Source organism: Carassius carassius, chromosome 18 (assembly GCF_963082965.1).
Source record: "Carassius carassius chromosome 18, fCarCar2.1, whole genome shotgun sequence".
NCBI lineage: Eukaryota > Metazoa > Chordata > Actinopteri > Cypriniformes > Cyprinidae > Carassius > Carassius carassius.
Window position 1 is genome coordinate 28,146,850 of NC_081772.1, and position 25,443 is coordinate 28,172,292.

The 25,443-nt window shown below is 41.1% G+C and overlaps 1 protein-coding gene across 1 annotated transcript in view; it reads left to right on the forward strand.

The window, feature by feature from the left end:
* The window catches only part of mei4 (meiosis-specific, MEI4 homolog (S. cerevisiae)), a 70,775-nt gene extending 51,229 nt beyond the window's left edge, over positions 1–19,546 (forward strand). The window contains exons 4-5 of the mRNA XM_059498024.1: positions 5,024–5,155; positions 19,200–19,546. Coding sequence (XP_059354007.1) covers positions 5,024–5,155; positions 19,200–19,424 — 357 coding nt within the window. The 3' untranslated portion in view covers positions 19,425–19,546. The remainder of the gene's footprint in view (positions 1–5,023; positions 5,156–19,199) is intronic.
* The last annotated feature ends 5,897 nt before the right edge of the window (positions 19,547–25,443 follow it).

Below are 25,443 nucleotides of genomic sequence, written 5' to 3' on the forward strand. Positions count from 1 at the left end.
AGATTTGATTGATGTATTGCTCTTATCTGTACGATCAAAACTGAAAGTGTAATTTAAGGCCTAAAAAAAAATTTTGTTTGGTTCCGGTTTCCGACCGACCCTGTCAATTTATGTGCGACCCAAATTTATTTTATGAGACTGGGGAAGAACGGTCTTTCACACATCGTTAATTAAATTACAGTTTCCTTTAAATGCTGTTTTACACTTAAGTAATCCCTTAAAAACCATTAAGTATTGCATCAAAACCCTTTAACTGTCAATTCCTAAAGTGAGCTATAACTTAAGGTTTGGAAATCGTAACATTAAGAGAAACACGGGGGGAGGGGGGAGTAAACAATATATCGCGGAACAGAGAGGGCACTGACAACATGCTGACAGACAGAACATTAACATTACCAGCTTACTTTTAATATGAAACAAAGTCTCATTTGGTTATTTCACCTTTCAAATGTGGTCATTTTTTAAAGGAAATGTAAACAATAAATACCGTTTTGTGGCTCTTGAATGTGTCGAACAGATCGCTGTAAGTTAGATCATCAGTTAAAACTAACTGATCGTCTCTTGCTTCTAGTTAATTTATAGCATCAAAATCAAATAAACCACATAAATGAACATAACAAAAAGATGTCTGTACACTCCGTTTTTCAATTTCAAATCCTCCATGTTAATCTACTATGAGATCGCCTGTCAAACTCCCGCGAAGGCTTTTTGTGTGTGTGTGTGCGTTTTGCGTGTCTATGGCAACAACAGACTTTAAACGGGAATACAGAATCACTGTCGTAAAAGTACCGGTACACACATTTAAAATCAGCGTGCGTGTGTGTGTGTGTGTGTAAAACTGCCACTGGAGAAAAATAAAAATAAATAAAAAAAAATATAAATCCCTACCGACCAATGACCTCAACTGACAACCAACCGGAACCAAACTTTTTTTTTTTTTAGGCCTAAGTTCTTTTCAGGGTTAAGATAATTATTTATTTGAAACTATGGATATTGTTGTTGTTTATCAATAAACAATGTTTTATATGCATTTGTTTTTATTTTTTTAATTATTAAAAAAAGTGTCACTTAAGGGTTTCTTTAGGTGAAAAATCAAAAACCCTTATAATTTCTCTTAAGTATCCCTTAACCCTCTGGAGTCGATTCACGTGTAAATGCGTTATGAGTAATTTTCTCCTGATAACCCCGAAAAGAACTTTGTCTGCGCTGATCTTCATTTAGACGTCCCTCTTCATTATCTTCTAATGAGACCACGCCCCCGCGCTGAATGCTCTATTCAGATTATAATGTTTCACTGAAGCTAGTGTTGTCACGGTACCAGAATTTCAGTATTCGGTACCGATACCAGTAAAAATCCACGGTTCTCGGTACCAATTTCGGTACCAAAGCAAAACACAATATGCTAATAAAAATTAAAAAAAAAACACTTTTTATCACTAAAAATAAAACCAATGCCATTCTTTATACTAATTTAAAATTGTGATTAATTTTTTTTTTACAAGTAATACAATTATACAAAAAACAGTAAACAAGTTTCACCCAAATTTTATTTGTCTTTTAATTAATGAAATTTGAACACATTCTATTTTTTGGTAAATAAAGAATTTGCTATTAAAATTAAAACATGGAAGAAATATTGTGACTTATTTCTTTAAAAAGTTTAATTAATTTTTTCAACAGTAGTAGCAGTATCACATACATTCTACTGAATAATAGTAATATTTCTAGCACAATGCCTTCTTGTAAAAATGAACTTATTTGCCGTGAATACCTTTAAACTGACACTGGTTTTACTCAAATGAAACGGTAAAATGCTTGTGAAGTGACTCAGAACAGTTCTGGTGATGTTGTTTATGTATTTATGTCCTCATTGAGATGGCAGATGCTGAAATTACTGCAAATGTCACGCGCTTCAGTCTATGCAACCCTCTACGGACACTTCTGCAATTGAATCGCCATTGGCCATTAAATATTTCAGTTTACTCGCCAGACTGATATATAATTAGAACTTTAGTAAGTAGAAGTAAACTTTTTAAAAAATTACATTTTCTTAATGTGGGTACAGTGAAAATGACTATGATGCATAGACCACCATATATTTAAGTACTTTGCAGATTTTTGTAAACATATTTTACATTTTTAAAGGAAATCATTCTTTTGTCACCATTACTCACTGTGGTACCGTTTAAGCCCACCTTATCTGTTTCAATATTCAACTGTGGAACCATTTATGCCCACTTGATGTTTTTCAATGGGGAATCCCTCCAATTACCAGTTTTGATCAATTTCCTGAGTGAAAGTGTTTATTAACAGTTCTTTGTAACCTTTTACCCTATTAAACTTTTACCTTAACTAACTTTTATGGAGAGGCCTACAAATTACACCCTATTTAGCTACTGCTAATGTGTATAATTTAATTGAAGATGTTGAGCACTTGTTTATCCTTTGCAGGGAAAACCTAGAGGGTACTTGAAAAACCACAAGGAAGTAGAACCTATACAAACAGAAACTTAAAACAATAAAATCAGCTCCGTAACCAAAATAACAAAATGGTCATAATTCCAAAAGGTTGCATTCCTTATTAATGAAATTTTCTGCTTTGCTTACTGTATGCTTTTCATGTTGAATCTTATTGGTACAGGTGATTAGTGCTAGCAAACATTAGTAAAAAAAAAAAAAAGTAAAATTAATCCTTTGCTATCATTAAATAAATATATTGATGTTTTACTTATTTAAAATCAATACATTTTAATATTTTTGTGAATCAGTCATGATGTGGGCTTATTTAGAAAGTACATTAAGCCCATGCCTGACTTCTGACTTTATTCATAAAATATTTTAATTGTATATTTTAAAACTAATTATAAAAAAGAAAACATCAAATGAGAGAGAAATCTTGCATTTTAACAAATTATTTTTCTTATAATGTCTATATCTATAGGTGCATCTCAATAAATTTGAATCTATTTCAGAAATTTTGAAACTTGTGTATTAAATTCAATTGCACACAGACTGAAGTAGTTTAAGTCTTTGGTTCTTTTAATTGTGATGATTGTGGCTCACATTTAACAAAAACCCACCAATTCAATTAATCTCAACAAATTACAATACTTCATAAGACCAAATAAAAAAAAAGAAAAAATGTTTTTTAGTGAATTGTTGGGCTTCTGGAAGGTATGTTAATTTACTGTACATGTACTCAATACTTGGTAGGGGCTCCTTTTGCTCTTATTACTGCCTCAGTTCAGCGTGGCATGGAGGTGATCAGTTTGTGGCACTCCTGAGGTGGAAGCCCAGGTTTCTTTTAAAAGTGGCCTTCAGCTCATTTGCATTTTTTGGTCTCTTGTTTCTCATTTTCCTCTTTACAATACCCCATAGATTCTCTATGGGGTTCAGGTCTGCTGAGTTTGCTGACCAGTCAAGCACATCAACTCCATGGTCATTTAACCAACTTTTGGTGCTTTTGGCAGTGTGGGCAGGGGCCAAATCCTACTGGAAAATGAAATCAGCATTTTCAAAAAGCTGGTCAACAGAAGAAAGCATAAAGTGTTCCAAGATTTCTTGGTAAACAGGTTCAGTGACTTTGGTCTTCAAAAAACACAAAGGACCAACACTAGCAGAGGAAAATGCATCCCAAATCATCACAGACTGTGGAAACTTAACACTGGACTTCAAGCAATTTGGCTGTGAGCTTCTCCACCCTTCCTCCAGACTATAGGACCTTGGTTTCCAAATGAAATGCAAAACTTGCTCTCATCTGAGAAGAGGACTTTGGACCACTGGGCATCAGTCCAGTTTTTCTCCTTAGCCCAGGTAAGATGCTTCTGACGTTGTTTGTGGTTCAGGAGTGGCTTAACAAGAGGAATACGACAACTGTAGCCAAATTCCTTGACACGTCTGTATACCTTGACCCCAGCCTCTGTCCATTCCTTGTGAAGTTCACTCAAATTCTTGAATTGATTTTGCTTGACAATCCTTATAAGGCTGCGGTTCTCTCAGTTAGTTGTGCATTTTTTTTCTTGCACATTTTTTTCTTTTCACTCAACCTTCTGTTAACATACTTGGATACAGCACTCTGTGAACAGCCAGTTTCTTTGGCAATGAATGTTTGTGGCTTACCCTCCTTGTGAAGGGTGTCAATGATTTGTCTTCTGGACAACAGCAGTCTTCCCCATGATTGTGTAGCCTAGTGAAACTGAGAGCACATTTTGAAGGCTCAGGAAACCTTTGCAGGTGTTTTGAGTTGATTGGAATGTCACCATATTCTAATTTGTTGAGATTTGTTCGTTTAACTAGTTTAAATATGAGCCAAAATCATTACAATTAAAAGAATCAAAGACTTAAATTGTGAAACTCGTGTATTAAATAAATTCAATGCACACAGACTGAAGTAGTTTGAGTTGAATTACTGAAATAAATGAACTTTTCCACAACATCACAACAGTATGTTCCACAACATACACAATGCACCTGTATGAAAACAACTTAACTTAGATTTTGGTGGGCTTAGTGGGTACACTAACCCTAAATGAATACCATAAATGAAAAGGAATCAAGTGCATAAGATATAAAATGCAAGTGATTAAGTTAGGTGTTGCTATGGCAGAGTTACATCATCATATGGCAAATAGGTGAATAATCTTTTCATGGCTCAAGCAAGTAAATGAAAGATTGTTGGCTATTAACAGACATCAGCTATATAACAGCTAATGTAAATTAGATAATCATATACTGATACAACAATGCCAACTAGGGATGCACTATATTGAATTTTCAAATTTCTAATATGCTAATGGCAACGACAGCAAGTCTCCCCTGTATACGGATTAAGAATGTTTTTCATTTACTGTATTTTATTTTTTTGAAAAACTGTATATCCAGTGTTCCCAGTCTGTTTATTTTATTATAAATTGAATAATTATATTCTGTTTTATTCTGGAGAGTTCACAAACCAAGTCAGTTTCGATACTGTATATTCTGAAGAGAGGCAGATCAATCTGATATTTGGTCTCTTTCTGCTTAGTTCTCAGTCCATGACGTGCTGTCAGAGTGCCTGCTGGCTCTGGGAGGAAGTCCCACTGTGAGAACTGCATTTGTTCAACTCCTGATGTCTGAGATCATTCTGCTGGCACAGCAGCTATGGGATGCCTGTGAGGTAGGTTACACAACACTACACCTTTTAACAAAGAAAATCTTTTCCTATTGAGGGACTTCCTTATCCTAATAGAATGAAAACGTCTCTAGGTTACGTATGTAACCCTAGTTCCTCGAGGGAACGAAACGATGCGTCAAATGCGCTTTGGGGAACGCGCCCAGCGTGAGCAACTCTGAATATTGTGTAATCAGTCCAATGGAAGAGCGTGACGTCACAGGCGGGGTGACGTAAGTGACCAGGAAGCTATAAAAGCACGTGCCGCGCAGCTGGCGTCAGCTTCGAGTACCAGCAAGCGCCGGCAGGGGTGCCGGGGGTATGGCTCCGAGACGCAGCGTCTCGTTCCCTCGAGGAACTAGGGTTACATACGTAACCTAAAGACGTTCCTCTTCAGGAACTCAAGCTGCGTCAAATGCGCTTTGGGGAATGAGTACCAACGGCGCCAGACTACCAAACCCCTGCCTAGTGTGTATCCGAAGAGCACAGCTTAGGACGAGAGGACGGCAGCACCTGGAGTTACTGGCATGTCTAGGCCATAGAATTTAACAAACGTAGAAGGCGTGGACCACCCCGCAGCATTGCAGATGTCCAGCATGGATACACCTGCTAGGAAGGCCTTGGAGGCCGCCATACCCCGAGTAGAGTGAGCCTTGGGTCCCGACAGCGGGGGACGACCAGAGGACTCATAGGTGGCGTTGATAGCCTCGACTATCCAACGACTAATAGTCTGCTTAGAAGCAGGAGAACCCCTCTTGGGGGGAACGTAGCATACAAGCAATTGGTCAGTTTTTCTCCACAGGGCAGCTCTGTGGTTTTATGTGTCCAGCGCTCGAACTGGACACATACAATTTAGCTTCGCTTGGTCGGGCTCCCGAAAGGGAGGAGGACAGAAGGCCTGCAGCACTACAGGTCGTGGTGTAACAGAGGGAACCTTAGGAACATATCCTGCTCGAGGGTATATGAACGCTTTGGTCATGCCAGGTGCAAACTCAAGATAAGTGGGGGCCACAGAGAGGGCCTGAAGATCTCCTACTCTCTGCAGAGAGCTGATAGCCAACAGAAAGAAGGTTTTAAGTGTAAGATGTCTGTCTGAAATATCTTGAATAGGTTCAAACGGGGGTTTGCACATTGCCTCTAACACCACAACCAAGTCCCACGGGGGAATATGGGACCGTACTGGAGGTCTCAGCCTCAGCGCACCACGGAGGAAACGTGTAACTAGAGAGTGTCTTCCCAAAGACTGGCCATCGAGAAGCACGTGGTAGGCCGCAATGGCCGCCACGTAGACCTTCAGCATGGAGTGGGTCAACCTTGCAGAGAGCCTAGCCTGTAGAAACTCCTGAACTGTACCAACTGGGCAGTTTGCTGGGTCTAACTGGCGGTCTCTGCACCATGAGGTGAAGAGTTTCCACCTCAGGGCGACAGTTTCCTCATTGAGCTCTGGATTGGAGGAGGGTCTCAACAACCTCAGTTGAGAGACCAGCTGCTAACAGTTGTGCCCCCTCAGGGGCCACACCCACAGCTTCCACAACTCCGGGCGAGGGTGAATTATCGTACCCTGCACCTGTGAGAGAGTAGGTCTGTCCTGATCGGTATCTCCCACGGAGAGCCGTCGAGGAGCGAGACTAGATCTGCGAACTATACTCGGCTTACTCTCGCCAGAACTCCCGGGAGCAGAGCAATAGGGGAAAGGCGTACAGACGAAGCCTCGGCCAGGTCTGTACCATAGCGTCCAGTCCCAGAGGAGCTCGATGAACTAGAGAGAACCAAAGGGGACATTGTGATGTCTGAGTCGCAAATAGGTCTACTTGAGCCCTGCCAAATACTCTCCATATCTGCTTCACCACCTCTGGGTGAAGTCTCCATTCCCCAGGCCTCGGCCCCTGCCTCGACAGTATGTCTGCTCCCACATTTAGTTTCCCAGGAATATATACTGCTCTTAATGAGAGGAGTTTGCTCTGGGACCACACCAGGATCTGGTGCGCCAGCTTGTACAAAGGGAGCGAACGCAGACCTCCCTGGTGGTTGATGTAAGAGACCACAGATGTGTTGTCGGTGCGCATCAACACATGGTGACCCCTTAGGTCTGGGAGGAAGTGCTTCAGTGCACGATAAACTGCTAGCATTTCTAGACAATTGATATGCCATGTTAGATGGTGACCACTCCACAGACCACGGGCAGGGTGGCCACTCATGACTGCACCCCAGCCGGTGAGAGATGCGTCCGTCGCTAGTATCACACAGCGACAAGGAGCTCCCAGCACCGGGCCCTGATTCAAGAACCAATGTTTCTTCCACATGTCTAAGGCACGGAGGCAGGGCCGCGTGACCTTGATAGTGCGAAGTAGATTGCCCCTCGGGGAAAATCCCTTGGTCTTGAAGCCACCACTGTAGGGGTCTCATGTACAGCAGGCCAAGAGGTATCACATTGGACGCAGCTGCCATCAGACCCAACAATCTCTGAAATTGTTTGACAGTGAGTGACTGGCCTACTCTGACTCTCTCGACTGAGATGAGGATCGACTCAATACAAGCAGGGGACAATCCTGCCTGCATCACAGTCTGCATCGCGGTTGAATCCCATACTACGCCTAGATAGGTGGTTCTCTGAACCGGAGAAAGCACACTCTTCCTGGCGTTCAGTCTCAAACCCAGCTCCCCCATATGAGCGAGAACGACATCTCGATGCCGATCCGCACCTGCTCTGACTGAGCTAAAATCAACCAATCGTCGATGTAGTTGAGAATGCGGATGCCCTGCATGCGCAGTGGGACCAGAGCCGCGTCTACACATTTTGTGAACGTGCGGGGTGAGAGTGCAAGGCCGAAGGGAAGTACTTGATTTTGGTAAGCTTCGCCCCCGAAAGTGAACCTCAGAAACTTTCTGTGTTGTGGAAGGATGGATATGTGGAAGTATGCGTCTTTGAGATCTATTGTGACAAACCAGTCTTCGGACCTGATCTGAGCTACAACATGCTTGATTGTGAGCATTCTGAACTTCAATCTCATAACTGAACGATTTAAGACCCTCAAGTCTATAATCGAACGCAACCCCCCATCCTTCTTTGGAACTATGAAATACCGGCTGTAAAATCCGGACTCCCTGTCCTGAGGAGGGACCACCTCGATGGCCTCCTTCTCTAATAGGGTTTCCACTTCCTGTTCCATAACCAGACCCTGTCTGGGGCAGACTATCGTCGGGATGACCCCGTTGAATATTGGCGGCGCGGAGCCGAACTGAATACGGTAGCCTTTTTCTACTGTGTGCAGGACCCATTGAGATACATTTGGCAGTAGTTTCCACGCTGCTAAATAATCTACTAAGGGAATCAGTCTCTCGAGACTGACTTCTGGTGTAAGAGGCCCCCGCAGGGGCGTCGAGCATCTCAGCCCCGCTACGCGCACGGGCGGAAGATATTGAGACCGATGCTCGCTGGGGACTGCTGCGCCCTGGAACACTGGCAGGGTTGGCAGACCGGCTCCCAGAGGGCGCTGAGGCGAGACGGGCACCGTGTACTGTGGTGTGTACCGCTCTACCCCAGCAGAGGCTGCCCTCTGAAACCCTGGGCTTTTGGCGTCAGGGTCTCTTGGCCGAGGACTTCTTAGCTTCAATAACTGCCCTCAGATCTTGTTTAGGCTTAGAAGACCTCGGCCGAGAGTGTTTTTGGGCCTCGTGATACGAGGAGCTAGGGTGCGGCTGGGCATCTCCCGCCCAGATGCCCCGAGGGAGCGACGAGGGAGGAACTTATGGAACGCCGCCGCTTGTTTGCAGGCCTCCTGAAACCTGCCGACAACAGAATTGACTGCGTCGCCGAACAGGCCAGTAGGCTGAATCGGGGCGTCCATGAGGCAGACCCTGTCCCGCTCTTTCATATCGGACAGGGTCAACCATAAGTGCCTCTCCGCGGCCACCATAGCTGCCATGGACCACCCAATCGCTCGGGCGTTCTCCTTGGTGGTGCGGAGGGAGAGATCAGCGGTCCTTCTCAGCTCTGAAATATCATGGGACTTGATCTCCTCTCCCTCGTCTAGCTCTTTAAGCAGGTCGGCTTGGTACGCCTGTAACACGGCCATGGTGTGCAGACACGCACCAGCCTGACCTGCAGCCGCATACCCTTTGCCCACCAAAGCCGAAGTTGTTCTGAGGGGCTTTGAGGGCAATGCCGGGGTCTTGAGAGACGATGCCGCGCCGGGGGACAGATAGCTCGCGAGCGTCTGTTCCACCCTGGGCATCGCTCTATAACCGTGCTCTCCCATCCCCACCACATTTCCATAATAATCAGATGAGGGGATGTAGAGGCGGGCCGAGAATGGGCGTTTCCACGACCTGGCGATCTCTTAATGCAGGTCGGGAAAGATTGGAAGGCCCTGGCTGGGAGGTGGCTGACTCGCACGCAGGAAACGTTCATCGAGCTTGCTTCGCTGCGGTTCGGTTGTCTTTTCGGCGGGCCAATCAATGCTTAACTTGGCCACCGCTCGAGTAACCACCTCCAAAAGCTCCTCATATTGCGGCGAGTGGGGTGGCGAATCTCTGTCGACCGACTCTACATCAACCTCTTCGGAGGAAGAGAGGCGGAGCGTCGACCCCTCTCCCTGAGTGGAAGGAACTGCAGAGCATGCTTCCGATTCTAGGGTTTGGGTGCCGGATCTGGCGGAAGTGGAAGGAGATAGGGACTGGCCCGTCTCCATTCCCTCCACCAAATCCACTTGCAAACCCCACGAGTGCAGCCGCTGTTCTGCCTCAGCAGAAGCGAAACCAGCACCGCGGGGAACGCTGGCGAAGGCCCCCTCCTCGAAGAGGGCCCTCCAGGAACGAAGCAGCCGCACCGACATTCGCTCACAGTGCGGACAGTCGGCCCCCTCGAGAGCCGACTCAGCGTGCTTCGCTCCCAGGCAAACCACGCATTGGCTGTGTGTATCCCCACCCGTTATATATCGCGGGCAGGGAGGAACACACAACCTATAACGCGATTTGGAATCGCCATCAGAATGCTTTACTTTCGCCTTGCTCTTTGGCATGACTAGGAGCTCTAACTGGACAGACAACAGTAAATAAGACTCACAAGACAGACAATTGACATTCACACACAGAGCGCTTGCTGAAAAACGCGAAGCTGACGCCAGCTGCGCGGCACGTGCTTTTATAGCTTCCTGGTCGCTTACGTCACCCCGCCTGTGACGTCACGCTCTTCCATTGGACTGATTACACACAATATTCAGAGTTGCTCACGCTGGGCGCGTTCCCCAAAGGGCATTTGACAGCTCGAGTTCCTGAAAGGAACAAAGTGTGTTGTTGGTGTAATGTTGTAACGGTGGTGAACTTGACGTACAGAATGAAAGATTTAAAGATTTATTTTTTAGTTTGGGCACCAAACAGGTTTTTACCCGTTAATTAAATTCCAGATAGCTCAACAAAAAACTAAAGAATTTCAAAGTGCAAAAAACATTTTTTTACAGGCTTTTACCTGTAGTCATGCTTGCTTCCACTTACAGATAGTCTCAGGTATATTTTAACTCATATCTTTGTCAGTATATTTTCATAAATTAAGGGAATGATCAGCTCCGTTTGAAATGCAATTAAACTAACAAAATCAAAGTTAACTGTATGTGTGAGTGAGTGTGTGTGCGAGGCTTGTAAACTAGCATGGCATGCCTGGTGTGTGTGAGAATGTGTAGTATGAGAGTGTTGAGTTTGTACCCCGTGCTGCTGGTCTACACTTGGAGTGTTTTGAAGTTAAGGTAAGCAACAGGAGCTGCTTCTTCAGCGTGGCCTGGGAACAGTCAATGTGGCATAATCCAAAAGCACACACCTGTGTGCCCCCAGCCAATTTGAGTGTTTGCATTTCCCTGCGGTTCTCACTCTCACATCAACATGATGTCCAGCGCCAGGTAAGTATGATCCACTCTTTCAGGTCACTGCTCAACTCCTTCACTTTCACCCTCCGTTCCAAAGCAGACTCATGCTAGCACAGTGGCTCACAGACTCACTTGTTGCACAGTAGCACAAAGTTTGTCACTCCGTTCTCTAGCTGCGCCCACACCTCTGGTGTGACCAAACCACACACCCAATTTCTGCTTCCATTACTCATGCTTTTCCATGCTCACATTGTCAAAGATTTACATGCCTACCCCTCTGTCTCTAACACTCCTCTTCAAAGGGTTCATTGGATGAAAATCTTACTTTTTCTTTTTTTGTTTAACTGCTGAGTGTCCGGTGGATGTATCAACTCAGAAAACTTGAAAAAGAAGAATCCAGTAAGTTTGGTTTGGTAAGCATTTCTCTGCAGGCATGTGAGAAAATAAGCAGATTCTCTCCCCTTATGAAGTAGGAAGGCGTTCTTATAATATTACTGCCCATTAATCTGCATGTTTCCACCCACAGTGCTCAGCTGCCATTGTTGTTTTTTGCAAGCGACAGCAGAGTACTCATGGGTGTACTTGTTCTGACACCATGGCAAAAGTTTGCGGAAAAAATAAATGTTCTGTCGTTGGCCGCACAGACAAACAAAAATCTTTATTTAGAATCCCAGCCTCAGAGAAGACAAGATAAAAGAGGATTCATTTTATTTTTATTGGAAATCCCCCAGAAACCATAAGTAAATACATGCTTGTTTGCGCGAATCACTTCAAGCCGGATTGCTTTATGAAACCAGGACAGTACAAAGCAGGATTAGCTACAAAGTTTTTCCTCAATGAGGGAACAAGACCAACTAAACGAGGCAAAGCTGCAGATGAAAAAAAAATTAAGTATTAACAATTAAAAGTCTGAAAAGGTTAAGTGAAAATACAAGACAATATAGGAGGACAGTGTCAGCATATGATAGCGACGGGAGATAAGTCATGGTAAATAGAACATTCAAAGCCAGTGTTAAACTTGCTCTATATTTGTTATTTGGCAAATAGGCACTTGGAGTTTGGATGCATGTATGTTAATTCAGTATGTGTGTTAATATGTTTAGCTGTGGCTGTACTGTCACCGATTATTGTTTTGCTAATTATTGGCGAGAAATATATTGAAATATGAAATATGCAAGTATCCCGCTGCCATAATTTCCCCAAGGCATACACTAAACGGTTGCCATGGCAGCAGTATGTGATGACATGATGATGATGATGATGGGGGGGGGGTTGGTGTGCAGTAACTAATTATCATTTAAAAGGACATACACCAAAACGGATTGGTGTGAGCATGCAGACCTGTTTTTGACAAGGCAAAAATGGTGTTTATTACACAGCCATTGAGTGTTTTTAATACAACATATGCTACATGCTTTCATTAAGACCCTAATAAATCATGCCAACTTGTAGAAAATGTTCATCCGACGAGCCCTTTAAATAGTCTGTGGATGATTCATTGTTCCTTTTTGATTGTTCAGATTTATGTTTCTGCCGGTCAGTGCCCACTGTCCAGACTGCATAACGTGCACTTGCAATATGAGGGAAATCCACCTGCGATCCGAGCAGAAGGTTAGGCTACTCAGGGCAGTGTTGTAGTCGAGTCACCAACTGTCGAGTCCGAGTCGAGTCCAAGTCGAGTCACCATTACCAGAGTTCGAGTCCCGTATTGGAAATTTTTTTTAAGTTTTTTGAGGAAACAATAGCAACCAACTGAGTTGGTAGGCATTGAAGTCCATTATATGAAGAAAACATCCTGAAATGTTTACCTTAAAAAACACAATTTAAGAAAAAACGCCATGGATATCCTGGATGGCATTAGGAGGAGTAAATGATTAGGAAATTTTAATTTTTGTGTGAACTAATCCTCTAACACTGTATTACAGAAATACACGGCGAAAAAAAAGAAACGTGCATTTTACAGGACACTGTATTTTAAAGATACTTAAAACATAAAAATCAACTTTTGTAATACATTACTTTTGTAATGTGTTACTCCCAACACTGTTAAAAACAAGAACTCATAAAAGCATTTTCTGCTTCCATATCTAAATGATGGGGATATTCAAACTGCTTTCTAATAGGCTTTTCGTTTGAAGTGAAAGCATGAAATTAAAATGCACACAGTCAGTTTTCTGTTGTACTGTGCTACATCAGAGTGCTACATTAGAGTGAATGTAAAGCTGTGTTTTTGATTGTGCGACTTACTCGTTAATGTAAGTTTGTTCAAACCTAGCAGTAAATGTAACAACACATCAACAGAGATCAAGAGAGAGGAAATTGGATTTGAGCCAAGTGAAAAAGTGTTTATTATATTCCTAAAAGTTATACATGTGGAGGTTTGGAGATTAAGCTTATTTCTGGATACTTTGATAAACTTGTACTCATAAACACACTTACCAGAGTGCTCAGCCATTCGCATTTAACAAGATCATGCATGTCTGGGCAACATATCTGAAGCACGTCTGAAGTTCCATCATGACAACTCTCTGAGAATTTAGCATGGCAATATACATGGCAGTGTTAATTAGGGCTGCAACTTACGATTATTTTAATAAAAGATTAATCTGTTGATTATTTTTTTTATTAATTGATGAATCGGATAAAAAAATTAATAAAATGAAAAGTATTCATTTCCAACCCTTTATTCAAAAACAGAACTAAAATCTTTAGAAAGTGCACAGACAGCTCCTTTAACATCCCTGAGCTGTTAATAATTTACATAATGTATTTAATAATAAAATAAAAATGGACTAACACAAAGAATGCATTACATCTGCCAAATATATAGACTTTTTTTTAATAAAGTGCCACCTGAGCTGCCAGAACAATAAATAAATCAAGATACATTTACTAGACACATGAAATAGCATAAGAAATGGTTTTGTTTTCTGAAAAAACACCTCGAAATTAAGTGTTTGTTTAAAACAAGCAAACTTATCTGCCAATGGGGTAAGAAAAATAATGTTAATGAGATGTAATCTCAAGCAGAAGTTTTAAGCATCACTTAATTTTCTCATGCCATTTTTCTTGTCTAGTAATCTTGATTTAAGATTATTTTGATATTTGGACTGGAAATGAGACAAAATTACTAAGTAAGAAAAGCTTTTATTTAGGCCTGGGACGGTTACCGCATTACCGCGGTCACGTGACGCCTACCGCGGGTCTAAACCTGTAACCGTCATCACCGCACAAAAACAAAAAACAAAAAAAACATTGGCCTGCACATCTGAATACATTCGGCAGAAGTCAAATGAGCCATTTTAATCTAGATTAATTCCAAGATTACAGTGAGATTAATCTAGATTAAAAATTTATCTATGCACCTCTTATAGGCTAATAGCATTCCATTTGTATTGAATATTAGGCCTAGAGTACCTGTGTAATGTCTTGTAGCCTATATATTGAATTTCATTTCATTTTACTAAAGCATAAAATACAGGCGGATGACTCATGAGAAAGCCAAAAAAGCAGGACCTCAGTTTTTAATTGCACGTGCTTATTCTGCTTAACACAATTCTCTCACGTGGTTGCGCAGCCGACAATTGCGCATTTAAGCTACTATTCCATCGAAACATGGCAGAGAGGGCTAACTTGGTGGCAAAGCCAAATGTCACGTCGCCAATATGGGCACATTTTGGCTTTGAACCTGATGAAAAAGGACTTCCAGGCAATTTTAATGAGCCCATTTGTAGAATTAGCTACAAAAAGATTCCGGTATCACGTTCAAATACGTCCAACCTGAGGACGCATCTTCTTCGAATCCATCATCCGGCAACATTTGCTGCCCTTGGGAGCACCACAAGTGCTTCGTCTGAAGATCGGCCCACAACCTCAGGCCAGGGACGACAGCTGTGCATCGCAGACTCGTTTGCTAAAGGGACTAAGTACCAACGCGACAGCCATCAGTGGCGAACCCTGACGGATAGTGTGACTCGCCTCCTAGTGGAGGAAAAGTTGCCATTTAACTTAGTCGAGAAGCCAGCCTTTAAGGCGATGCTACAGGCCTTCGACAAACAATATGTCCCCCCTGACAGAAAATACTTTTCAAAAAAGGCAGTACCAGAGAAGTATATGAAAATGAAGGACAGTTTGACACGCGAGTTAAAGGACGCTGACCATTTTTCTATCACAACAGATATGTGGTCAAGCGTTAATATGATGCCCTATATGAGCGTGACAATTCATTACCTGAACACCAACTGGGAGCTAAAGTCAAGGTGTTTGGAGACATCCTTTATGCCAGAAAGTCACACAAGTGATAACCTCTCCGAGGCTCTGCGATCGGCTCTTGAAGAATGGTCTCTGGATGAGAAGAGGTTGGCTTGTGTCACTAGTGATAACGGAGCAAACATTGTGGCTGCGGTGAGAAAACTTGGATGGGGATGGCTACCATGCTTCGGCCACAACCTCCATTTAGCCGTCACTAACTCCATGAATGCAGAAAAAGAACGCACTGCCCGGGCCATGGGTTTGTGTCAAACGCTTGTGAACACTTTCTCCCATAGCTGGCAAAAGAAACAACGGCTTCAGAAAGAACAAACTGAGCTGGGCCTGCCTCAGCACTCCTTAGTACTGGTAAGTTTGAACTCTCTTCCAACTCTGTTTTTGGAAAGATTAACTACAAATAGGCTAGGCCTGTGAGATTTAATTCAATATAATCAATAAATAATTATTGTAGGGAATTAAACATTTAAGTATGTGATTGTGAAATTCCATTTTCATTAAAGGGCCATCGAAAAAGATATCCAGGCTTACAATCACGGCAGTATGTGACACTTTGTTAAATTAAATAGCATTCGTTAAATTATAGCCTTGTACCACACTGAGACCAAAGCGCACATGAAACATAGGCCTATAAATTAATATAAATATGTAAAAATCTATAATATATATAAATATTATTTATATTATATATTTTTACATATTTATATTAACTTGGCCTATATCTCATGTGCGCTTTGGTCTCAGTGTGGTACAAGGCTATAATTTAACGAATGCTATTTAATTTAACAAAGTGTCGCTGCTCACAATACAGCCATTGTTTTTTTTTACTTATAAATAAGATAAATATAAATAATATTTATAAATAAGATAAATATAAATATTTATAAGTAAAAAACAACCACAATATTGTTAGCAGCAACACTTTGTTAAATTAAATAGCATTCGTTAAATTATAGCCTTGAACCACACTGAGACCAAAGCGCACACGAGATATAGGCTAAATAAATATAAATATGTAAAAATATATAATATAAATAATATTTATATATATTATAGATTTTTAAATATTTATATTAATTTAGCCTATATGTCTACATATTTATGTTACTCTATATGCCTTCGTTAAATAGCCTTCATTAACCACTGAGACAAAAAAGCGCACACGTAATATCTATATAAATATTAATATAGCTAAACATGTACAAATATGTAATATAAAATATAAATCATATTAAATATAATTCATATATTATATAATATAAGTAATATAAAAATATGTAAATTTAAATAATGTTAAAGCAAAGTCTATCCTAAATGTGTTTTAATTTGTTCACAGGATTGCCCCACCAGGTGGGGAACAAAGCAAAAAATGTTTGCGCGCATTCTTGAACAAGGCCCGGCGCACACAACACCTAATTCCGACGTGGCAGGACATGGAGGTCATGGAATCGGTGAATGCAGCCCTGAAAAATGTTGCCGATTTCACGGATGCACTTCTGCACTGCTCGTCTTCTGAGCGAGCAGTGACTGCATCCTCTTTGAAACCGGTGCTGCAGCTAGTCACCGAGGATCTGCTGCTCCCCGCTGAGGAGGACACCCAATTGACGCGCAACCTGAAAGAAAAAATGTCTGCCGTTTTGATGGAAAAAAAATACAGTGCACCCTCAACTCAACAGCTATTGGCAAAGACCGCGTTTGTCGACCCTAGGTATAAGGACATTGACATTTCTGACGAGGTGAAGGATGAGCTCATGGAGGAGATGATGAATGTCCCCGAAGAGCAGCGTGATGACGGTGATGGAAAGGGAGCAAGTGCACCCAACCCTCCCAAAAAACCGAATCTGGCTGACTTACTTGGGGAAAAAAAAAGAAAAAAACATCTACTCCGACCCCCAAGAGAATTCGTGTAGACACAGAGATCAGAAGGTATTTGCAGGAGGAAGCCCTGGATTCCCACGCAGACCCTCTTGTCTGGTGGCGGGACAATAGTGTCCGATTCCCTCTGCTTTCCAAAGTAGCCCGAAAATATATGACCATTTGCGCTACAAGCATTCCCTCAGAACGTGTGTTCAGTGCTGCAGGTAACGTCGTTACGTCTTTCAGGGCCTCCCTTAAACCTGACAAAGTGAACATGCTAGTTTTTCTAGCAAAAAATATGAAGGCTGGGATGTAAACCATAGCGTATGTTCCGTTTTGCCAGCACTTTTTTTTCAGACATAATTTCTGTTCTAAATGTTCTTATTCTAAATGTGAAATAATAAATGTTAAATAAATGTGTTCCTTATGCTCAATTGCCTTAGCCTCCGTGTGCGCAAAAGTCGTTATAGTTTAAGTGATTGTTTGATGACGACGACTGTGGCCTAATCTGAAGGTAAAAATATGGAAAATAAACATGCATATTAATATCTATTACTGATCAATACGATAAATAAAAATGTGTTTGTTTGTCTTTATGATGCTCTATCTTAAGATCTCTGCTGTGAATTGCGATCAGATCTGATATCGCCCCCAACAAATATGAATATGGGGTGTTTGCGGGTTGCGGTTTACCGCGGGAATTTATTGCTTTTCAACCGCGGTAAGAAAAATTCAAAACCGTCCCAGGCCTACTTTTATTGCAGTGACGCTATACATGACAACAGATTTAATGAATGGTCCAAAAAAGACGAGTGAATAAAAACATGTCTTTAGTCTTGCAATGCAAAGTGCAAAGTAACTATACCACTCCTGCTTTACTACTGTTTAACGAGCTAAAGCTAACTTTGTCATGCTTGTCAAGCTGGATAATGAGTAAATACCAGCACCAGGGACATTACGTTCCTCACTTCAAAACGAAACAAAAGTAGGATTCTGTAGTGACTAACCCTGCTGTTGAAGTCCCTTCCTCCTCATCAAATACTCCATGTTTGCGTTTCAGGTGCTGGATCATTGCCGTGGTGCTCCCGTTCCATGCCATATTTTGCAGTCAACACACTTTTTCTGTTTATTTAGTGTGAAATGCTCCCACACCTTGGATGACTTGGGTTGCAGGGATTTATCTGCCTCCGCCATGTATCTTTCCTCTACTTCCGCTCGTTTTTTAAACATTTTTGCTCCGCCCTGTGAGGCACCGAACTCTGCTAGCATCAGTGCATGAGAGAGACCGAGTGTGTTCATTCTGCTTTGCGCTCAACTGTTTTTTTTCAACGAATCTATTATAAAAATTTGTTGCCAACTCTTAGTAATCGATTTTTATCGATTCGTTGTTGCAGCCCTAGTGTTAATGTGTTTGGTCTTGGCAGAACAGATGACTGGGCTACAATGCTCCGTGTTTTATTGGGTGCTGATGCGAAAAGAAAACAATCAGCTGCACCATGTGAATGATGATTTAATTACATCAGACTGATTTAGAACTTATCGGCCTGTGCTGGGTTATTCGCCAGCACTATGACTTAACAGAATGGCTTTAAAAGAAAGGTAAACCCTTTCTGATGTTGCCCTGTCAGAGTCCTGATCTCAACCTGATTTAGACTTTGGCATGACCTCTAGAGAATGATTCACACCCTTACATATTCTGAATATTACAGTATTGTATATTTTTGTTCTACCTATATTCGTTCACTGACCAATTTTGGTGATGTGTTTGGTGGCATGCAAAACTTTGGCTTCCTTTCTAACTATTTTTCCTGGTGGAGAAGAAATTACTGTACAGACTTTTTTTTGTTACTGGATATTTATGACTTATGTTTTATATTAAATCAGTATCACTTGCGGTCATACTTTAGAACACAATGTTGAGGATGTTAATTTATGTAAATTTATACTTATACATGTGACCGTAGGACTATCCACTAATGTTGCTTTCTAAACAGTTTTGGCATATATCACACATGTGCATACATACTGGATATAATGACTCAATGATGGTAGGGTTTTGTTTTGTGCAGAAGTCCAAAGAGGAGCAGCATCATCAGCTGGACTGGATCCGCTATGAAAATTCCTTCTATGTGTTCTGGCTGCTGGAACATCTTGCCCAGGACAATGATTATAATGTAAACAAGGAGCTTGTGTTCCAGCTGGAAACCAAAGCATTCCTTCTTGCAGATGAGTTCCCCCTGTTCTCTCTGTATATGTGGCGGATCGGAGGTCTCTTCAGGGTGAAAAACACATGAGCAGATGTAGACTTGCTGCGGTCTTTCTTAAAATCTTTGCTCCTTTTACAGGGTTCACTTAACTGTACATGAAGTGTCTTAATTTAAAAAAAACTGTTAATTAATAAATTTTAAGCCAGTCAGTTTTTGTAGTGTTCTTTGGAAGTCTGTTGTCATAGGTTGATTTCACTGTAAAGTGTAACACTAAAATAAGTGTTACCCCAAATCAGCATATTAGAATGATTTCTGAAGGATAACTTGACACTGAAAAATAAAGGTGGAAGTAATGGGAGCTGAAAATTAGTTTTTAAAGCCTATTCAAAAAGAAATTGTATTGTTATTATAATTATTATAATATTTTACAATAGTACTGTTTTTACGGAGTTATTCATCAAACAAAAACTTTGACCAGTGTATGTGGATGGTCTACTGTGTTGACACCAACAGGAGCAGCTGGAAATTAAAGAAAGAATGCTGTTGAACATAAATATAGTATAAAAATAATTAAATAAATAAAATGAGTGGCATCTCTGAGTCAGATCATATTAGGACCACGGTTCTACATACAGCAAGACAACACTGGACAAAACGGGACTCTTGTTTGTGTGATAGGCTAAGTACCTATAGCCATAGCTATGTTATAAAAACAGAAACTCATTAAATTGCTATTTTTTATTTTAAATAATTTTGATTACATTTCTTCATTTCTTGTGTAATAGCATTAAGACAGGAGAGAGCGCTCAGAACTCATCGGATGGTTGAATAATTTAGTGGAACACCAATATAGTAATATAGAATCATACTCTCTAAAGAAATGAGGTGTGAACATTTGAGAATTTATCATTATCTTTCTTAATGTGCGCTCTTTGGCTAAAGACTTAAAAGACATTATAAAGTAATGTGATAAATCGGTGCAGACGCGATTCAATATGTGTCATTCTTCTGTGTGAAATAATCATATATACCAGTTTATGCTGTTTGATTGTGGCCTTGAAGGTCGTAGTTGTAAGGCCGGGCATACACTGTGCGATTTCATCAAGGTGCCAACTCGCACTCTACTAGCAGATTACATGCGATGTAAAGTCAAAGCTCATGATTTATGTGCTCACACTGTACGTGTGACATACTTGAGTTAAGCAGACCATGACACTGTCTATGGACGATAGCCAGAGATATCTTTTAAAAAATTTAAAAAAAAGCATTAGCTATCATTGATATCGAGAGGATTTGGCATTTCCAATTAATGAAATAAATTATTACCATTTACTTTTATTATTATGGTACTTGCATTATTAAATTGATAGGTCTACTATAATGGAACGCGTGGAACATAAATGATTAAATTAGCTAGCTCTTAATTGAAAATTATTTAAAACATTAAGATATAGACCTATTACACAATGAATAGGCCTATAATTAAAATTCCATCTAAAGTAGCCTATGTCCGAACAATGTAATAATGTCATCAATGAAAATATAAAACTTGTTTAATACGAAATACTTCATTTCTGTTATCGTTGTTGTTTTTTTACTACGTAGGCCCTGTATCAGCTATAAGAGCCTTTTTTTTCAATAAATTAAGGCAATACCCAATGTCTCTCATCTGTAAGAATATGTGCTGTTAAGCGTCAGATGTGAGACAGCTCGGTCAGTTACTGGAGTTTAAAACGTCTTCACGGGCATAACGCTCATGCAGTTTGCACATTGTTTATGTGGTATGCACTGGCTCCTTCATGGTTTAAAACTGAAATATTTATAATTTTGCTACGTGTTTGTCTTTATCACTAATTGCAAAATGATAGACAATGGTTTACATTTTCCGTGATATTGTTTTATCAAAAGATCTCCCTCTTTTAGTTTTCTTTCTTGCTGTATTAAAGATTGAATAGTTTAAGTTCTATTTTCGTGCAGGCGCATTGAGGGGGAAAAGCACTGAGTTTAGGGCAGTGTGATTTTGACAAGAAAGATGTTCCTGGATAAAAATCTGCTGATGATCCTGGTGATCAACATTATTGTCCAAAAATATAGACTTGACCCAATCCCTACCCCTAAACTTAACAAAACCCACAATTTATTCCTAAAATCAGTGGTAAAGGATAGCTGATTAATAAGGGTGTAGAAGCACCTAGCTCTGGTTGTAAGCCTAAAACACATATTTTCTGAAAAGTTCTCAATTCTGATTAGTTGATTGGAATGTTGTTCCAGGATCAACAATGATGTTTATTCAGGAACATGTTGTACTTTGTGAAATCACGCTCACAGCTATACCCTCAAGAGGGGCAACCAAAATTTCTGACATAACAAAATCGGACGAAAATATGCCCAGCTTAAGCTGTAGCCCCGGCTAGCCCGTTTATATCTTGCATGGAAATGTGGCTAATAATTTCTAAATTCTGACTGGCATGTAACAAACAAATCCAGTTGCTTCTCAATAAATTAGAATGTCAAGGAAAAGTTCACTTATTTCAGTAATTTATACAATATTTCAACTCAAATTGTGAAACTCATGTGTTAAATAAATTCATGTACACAGACGGAAGTAGTTTAAGTCTTTGGTTCTTTTAATTGTGATGATTTTGGCTCACATTTTTCATCTCAACAAATTAGAAAACTTCATAAAACCAATTAAAAAAACATTAGAGAATTGTTGGCCTTCTGGAAAGTATGTTAATTCACTATACATGCACTCAATACTTGGTAGTGTCAGGGCGTGAATAGAGAGGACTCAAATGCAGAGGATAAGTGAAACAGTTTATTTTGGTATAACCGTGAATTAAAAAATAAGCCAATGTGTTATGACACACACACAAACAAAAACCAAGTGTAACAACTCCAGACCCGTCCGTACAGTCACCTGCGGACACAGGCTGTGGAGACCACCACTGGCGCAATGCCCAACGGGACGTGGAAAAATGAGACGGAGGATCTCGGGCACGCGGCCAACGAAAAACTCTCGTCTAGACGTCCTGAGCACAACAGCGGAAAACAGTTAAGGAAACGGACATGCAGTACAGTCACAAAGTCAACACGAAATCTACTGACAACAAGGGACAGACACAGCAGGGAATATAAGGGAAAATGGGAACAAGCGACAGGTGAGGGCAATCAGCTCGTGATCTGCACACACCAGTGCCGATGTATCAGCGCTGATCGCCCAGGTCACAAGCTCCAGACAATGACAGGACACAGACAACAGGGAAGCCGATTAAGCACCCAGAACCGTGAAAGTACCCCCCCCCCCCCCCTCAGGGACGCCTCCTGGCGTCCCCAGGGGACTCACCATGACGCCGATGGAATTGGTCAATGAGAGCGCGATCCAGAATGTCTCCTCCGGACCATAGCCCTCCCAGTCTACCAGGTATTGATAACCTCTACCCCTCTGTCTCACATCAAGGAGCCGCCGTACCATATAAGCCGGAGACCCCTTGATGAGTCTAGGAGGCGGAGGGACAGAGGTCTGGGGCTGAAGGGGGGAGCGAAGGGTGGGCTTTATCTTGGAGACATGAAACACCGGGTGAATATTCTTAAACTGGGGGGTTAACCCTCTGGAGTCTAAGGGTATTTTTGGGGCCTGGAGAAGTTTTGTCATGCCCTGACATTTGAGCTTTTTTCAGTTTCTTATAAATATCTAAATGGGTAAAGACTAATCTCACTGTAATTAGCACAAACTGGGCTGTAATAATATGTGAAATGCATGTATGTACATGATTGTGTTATTGAGAAAAAAAAACATGCGTGGTTAGTGAAAAACTAAAAATGTTAAAACACTTGAAAAAGGCCATAGAACACATACAGAACATTGGTTCCCGGGATTTTTGAGAACTGGAGCTTGTAGCCTAGAATTTTTCTTTCTAAATTATGTGAAAATCATCTTGTTTACTCACAGAAAACAATATATTGATTTAAATTTTCTAAGACACTTTTTGTTGGTAAAAGTCATATGCGAGTAGGCGTCAACTGTCGTGAATATCATTGTGATTTACACCTGAGAAGACAAAGGCCCACATAATGAGCATTTCAGTCATCTGTGTCACTGAGAGGCAGAGATGGGACTAAGTCACACATGTGCAAGTCTCAAGTAAGTCTCAAGTCTTAACCTTCAAGTCTCAAGTAAGTCCCAAGAATTTTTTTCTTGGGCAAGTCAAGTCAAGTCACAAGTTATGTCAAGTCAAGTCACCTTATTTTTGTAATTTTACCTGCAGAATCTGATCTTAATAAAGTTAAAAGACAAGATATAAGTAACAGTAAATTAAAATAATTTGGATTTGCATTGTAAATACTCATGTTCAGTAAAATACATCATGGAATCAAACAAAATTGTAACTTCATAAAATTATTTATTTTTCACTTCTGCCAACAGAAATGTTTTACATTTTCAACATTGAGTCCATAAAACAAATAACAGCTAAACATCCAACAGACTCCTCTCTGAACACCCCCCTCTCTCTCTCTCTCTCTCTCTCTCTCTCTCTCTCAAATGACGTGACATGACATTCAGCCAAGTATGGTGACCCATACTCAGAATTCATGCTCTGCATTTAACCCATCCGAAGTGCACACACACACACTATGAACACACACCCAGAGCAGTGGGCAGCCATTTATGCTGCGGCGCCCGGGGAGCAGTTGGGGGTTCGATGCCTTGCTCAAGGGCACCTAAGTCATGGTATTGAAGGTGGAGAGAGAACTTTACATGCACGCACCCACAATTCCTGCCGGCCCGAGACTCGAACTCACAACCCTTCGATTGCAAGTTCGACTCTCTAACCATTAGGCCACGACTTCCCCTCAAACACAGTTTACATACAACATTAAACTTTCTTACATTTCTCCTCTCTCTCTCTCTCTCTCTCTCTCTCTCTCTCTCTCTCTCTCAAGTTCAAGTTGCTTTATTGGCATGCCATTTGAGTTACAGTATTGCCAAATTTAGCATTTAGATACAGAATAAAATATGATTACAATAAAAATAGCAGCAGCAGATAATATTTCTAATATTAATAATAGTAATTATATACAATTAAGAATATCAAATAAAACAGTTGAATATAATAAATTATCCCTCTCGTATGGTGTATAAATATTTAGCAGCTATTGTGACTGCCGTCTCATTCTCTCCAAGTATATAGAGTAGTTTCTCTGAGTCATTTAGAGACAAGAATGAGTGGTTCAAAGCTTCAAACTGTGGGAAGAATGTTTCTCTTGTAGTGTTGTATTTGGGACAGACAAGAAGGAAGTGTTTCTCATCCTCTGTTTGATTCAGCTCACAGTGTTTGCCTCTCTTCTCTCGGGAGCCAGGATCTTTTATGTCCACCAATCTCTATTTCCAAATCATGATCACGGAGTCGATATTTTGAAAAGATTTGTCTTTCTTTTAATTGCTTGAGTGATAAGTAATTTGCCAGTTTTGTGGTTCTGTTTAGGGCCGAATAACACTGGAGTTTGGTTTGGAGCTCAAATTCGTTTTTTCATTTTTCATCATAATTATACTTCAGATTTTTGTCAATTAGTTTCTGAATGTTGGGGTTGTGATTGGAGTCAGACTCAGTTTGGGTTTCCTTCATCAGGTGAAGCACGAGTGTGTGTCTCTCTCTCTCTCTCTCTCTCTCTCTCTCTCTCTCACACACACACACACACACAATCTCTCTCAGAGTACATCCGTAAGTCATTACCTCTATTACAAGGTATTGCACTTGCAAAAAATAAGATTCGAGAGTCTTGTCTGCAAGCCAAGCACGATGTGGGCTATCCCACCATGTATGCGCCACCGGTATGCGCGCTCATAATGGAAGCAACGCGGTCGCGACGCGCACGCGGTGAGACACACTCGACGCCTTAGGGGCGCAACTGTCCGAGCGCTTTGCAAACAAGGAGAAAGCGGCGCAACTAGCGATTTCCACGCGTTTTTAGGCGCGAATTATTGACGACAAAAGCGATGACCCTCGGTACCCCTCAAGCTGAGATGTTGATGTGATGTGATATCTGATCTAAGTGGGCGTGGTCTGCGTAAGGTAGAGAAGGCATGACTGATGATAGTGTCCTG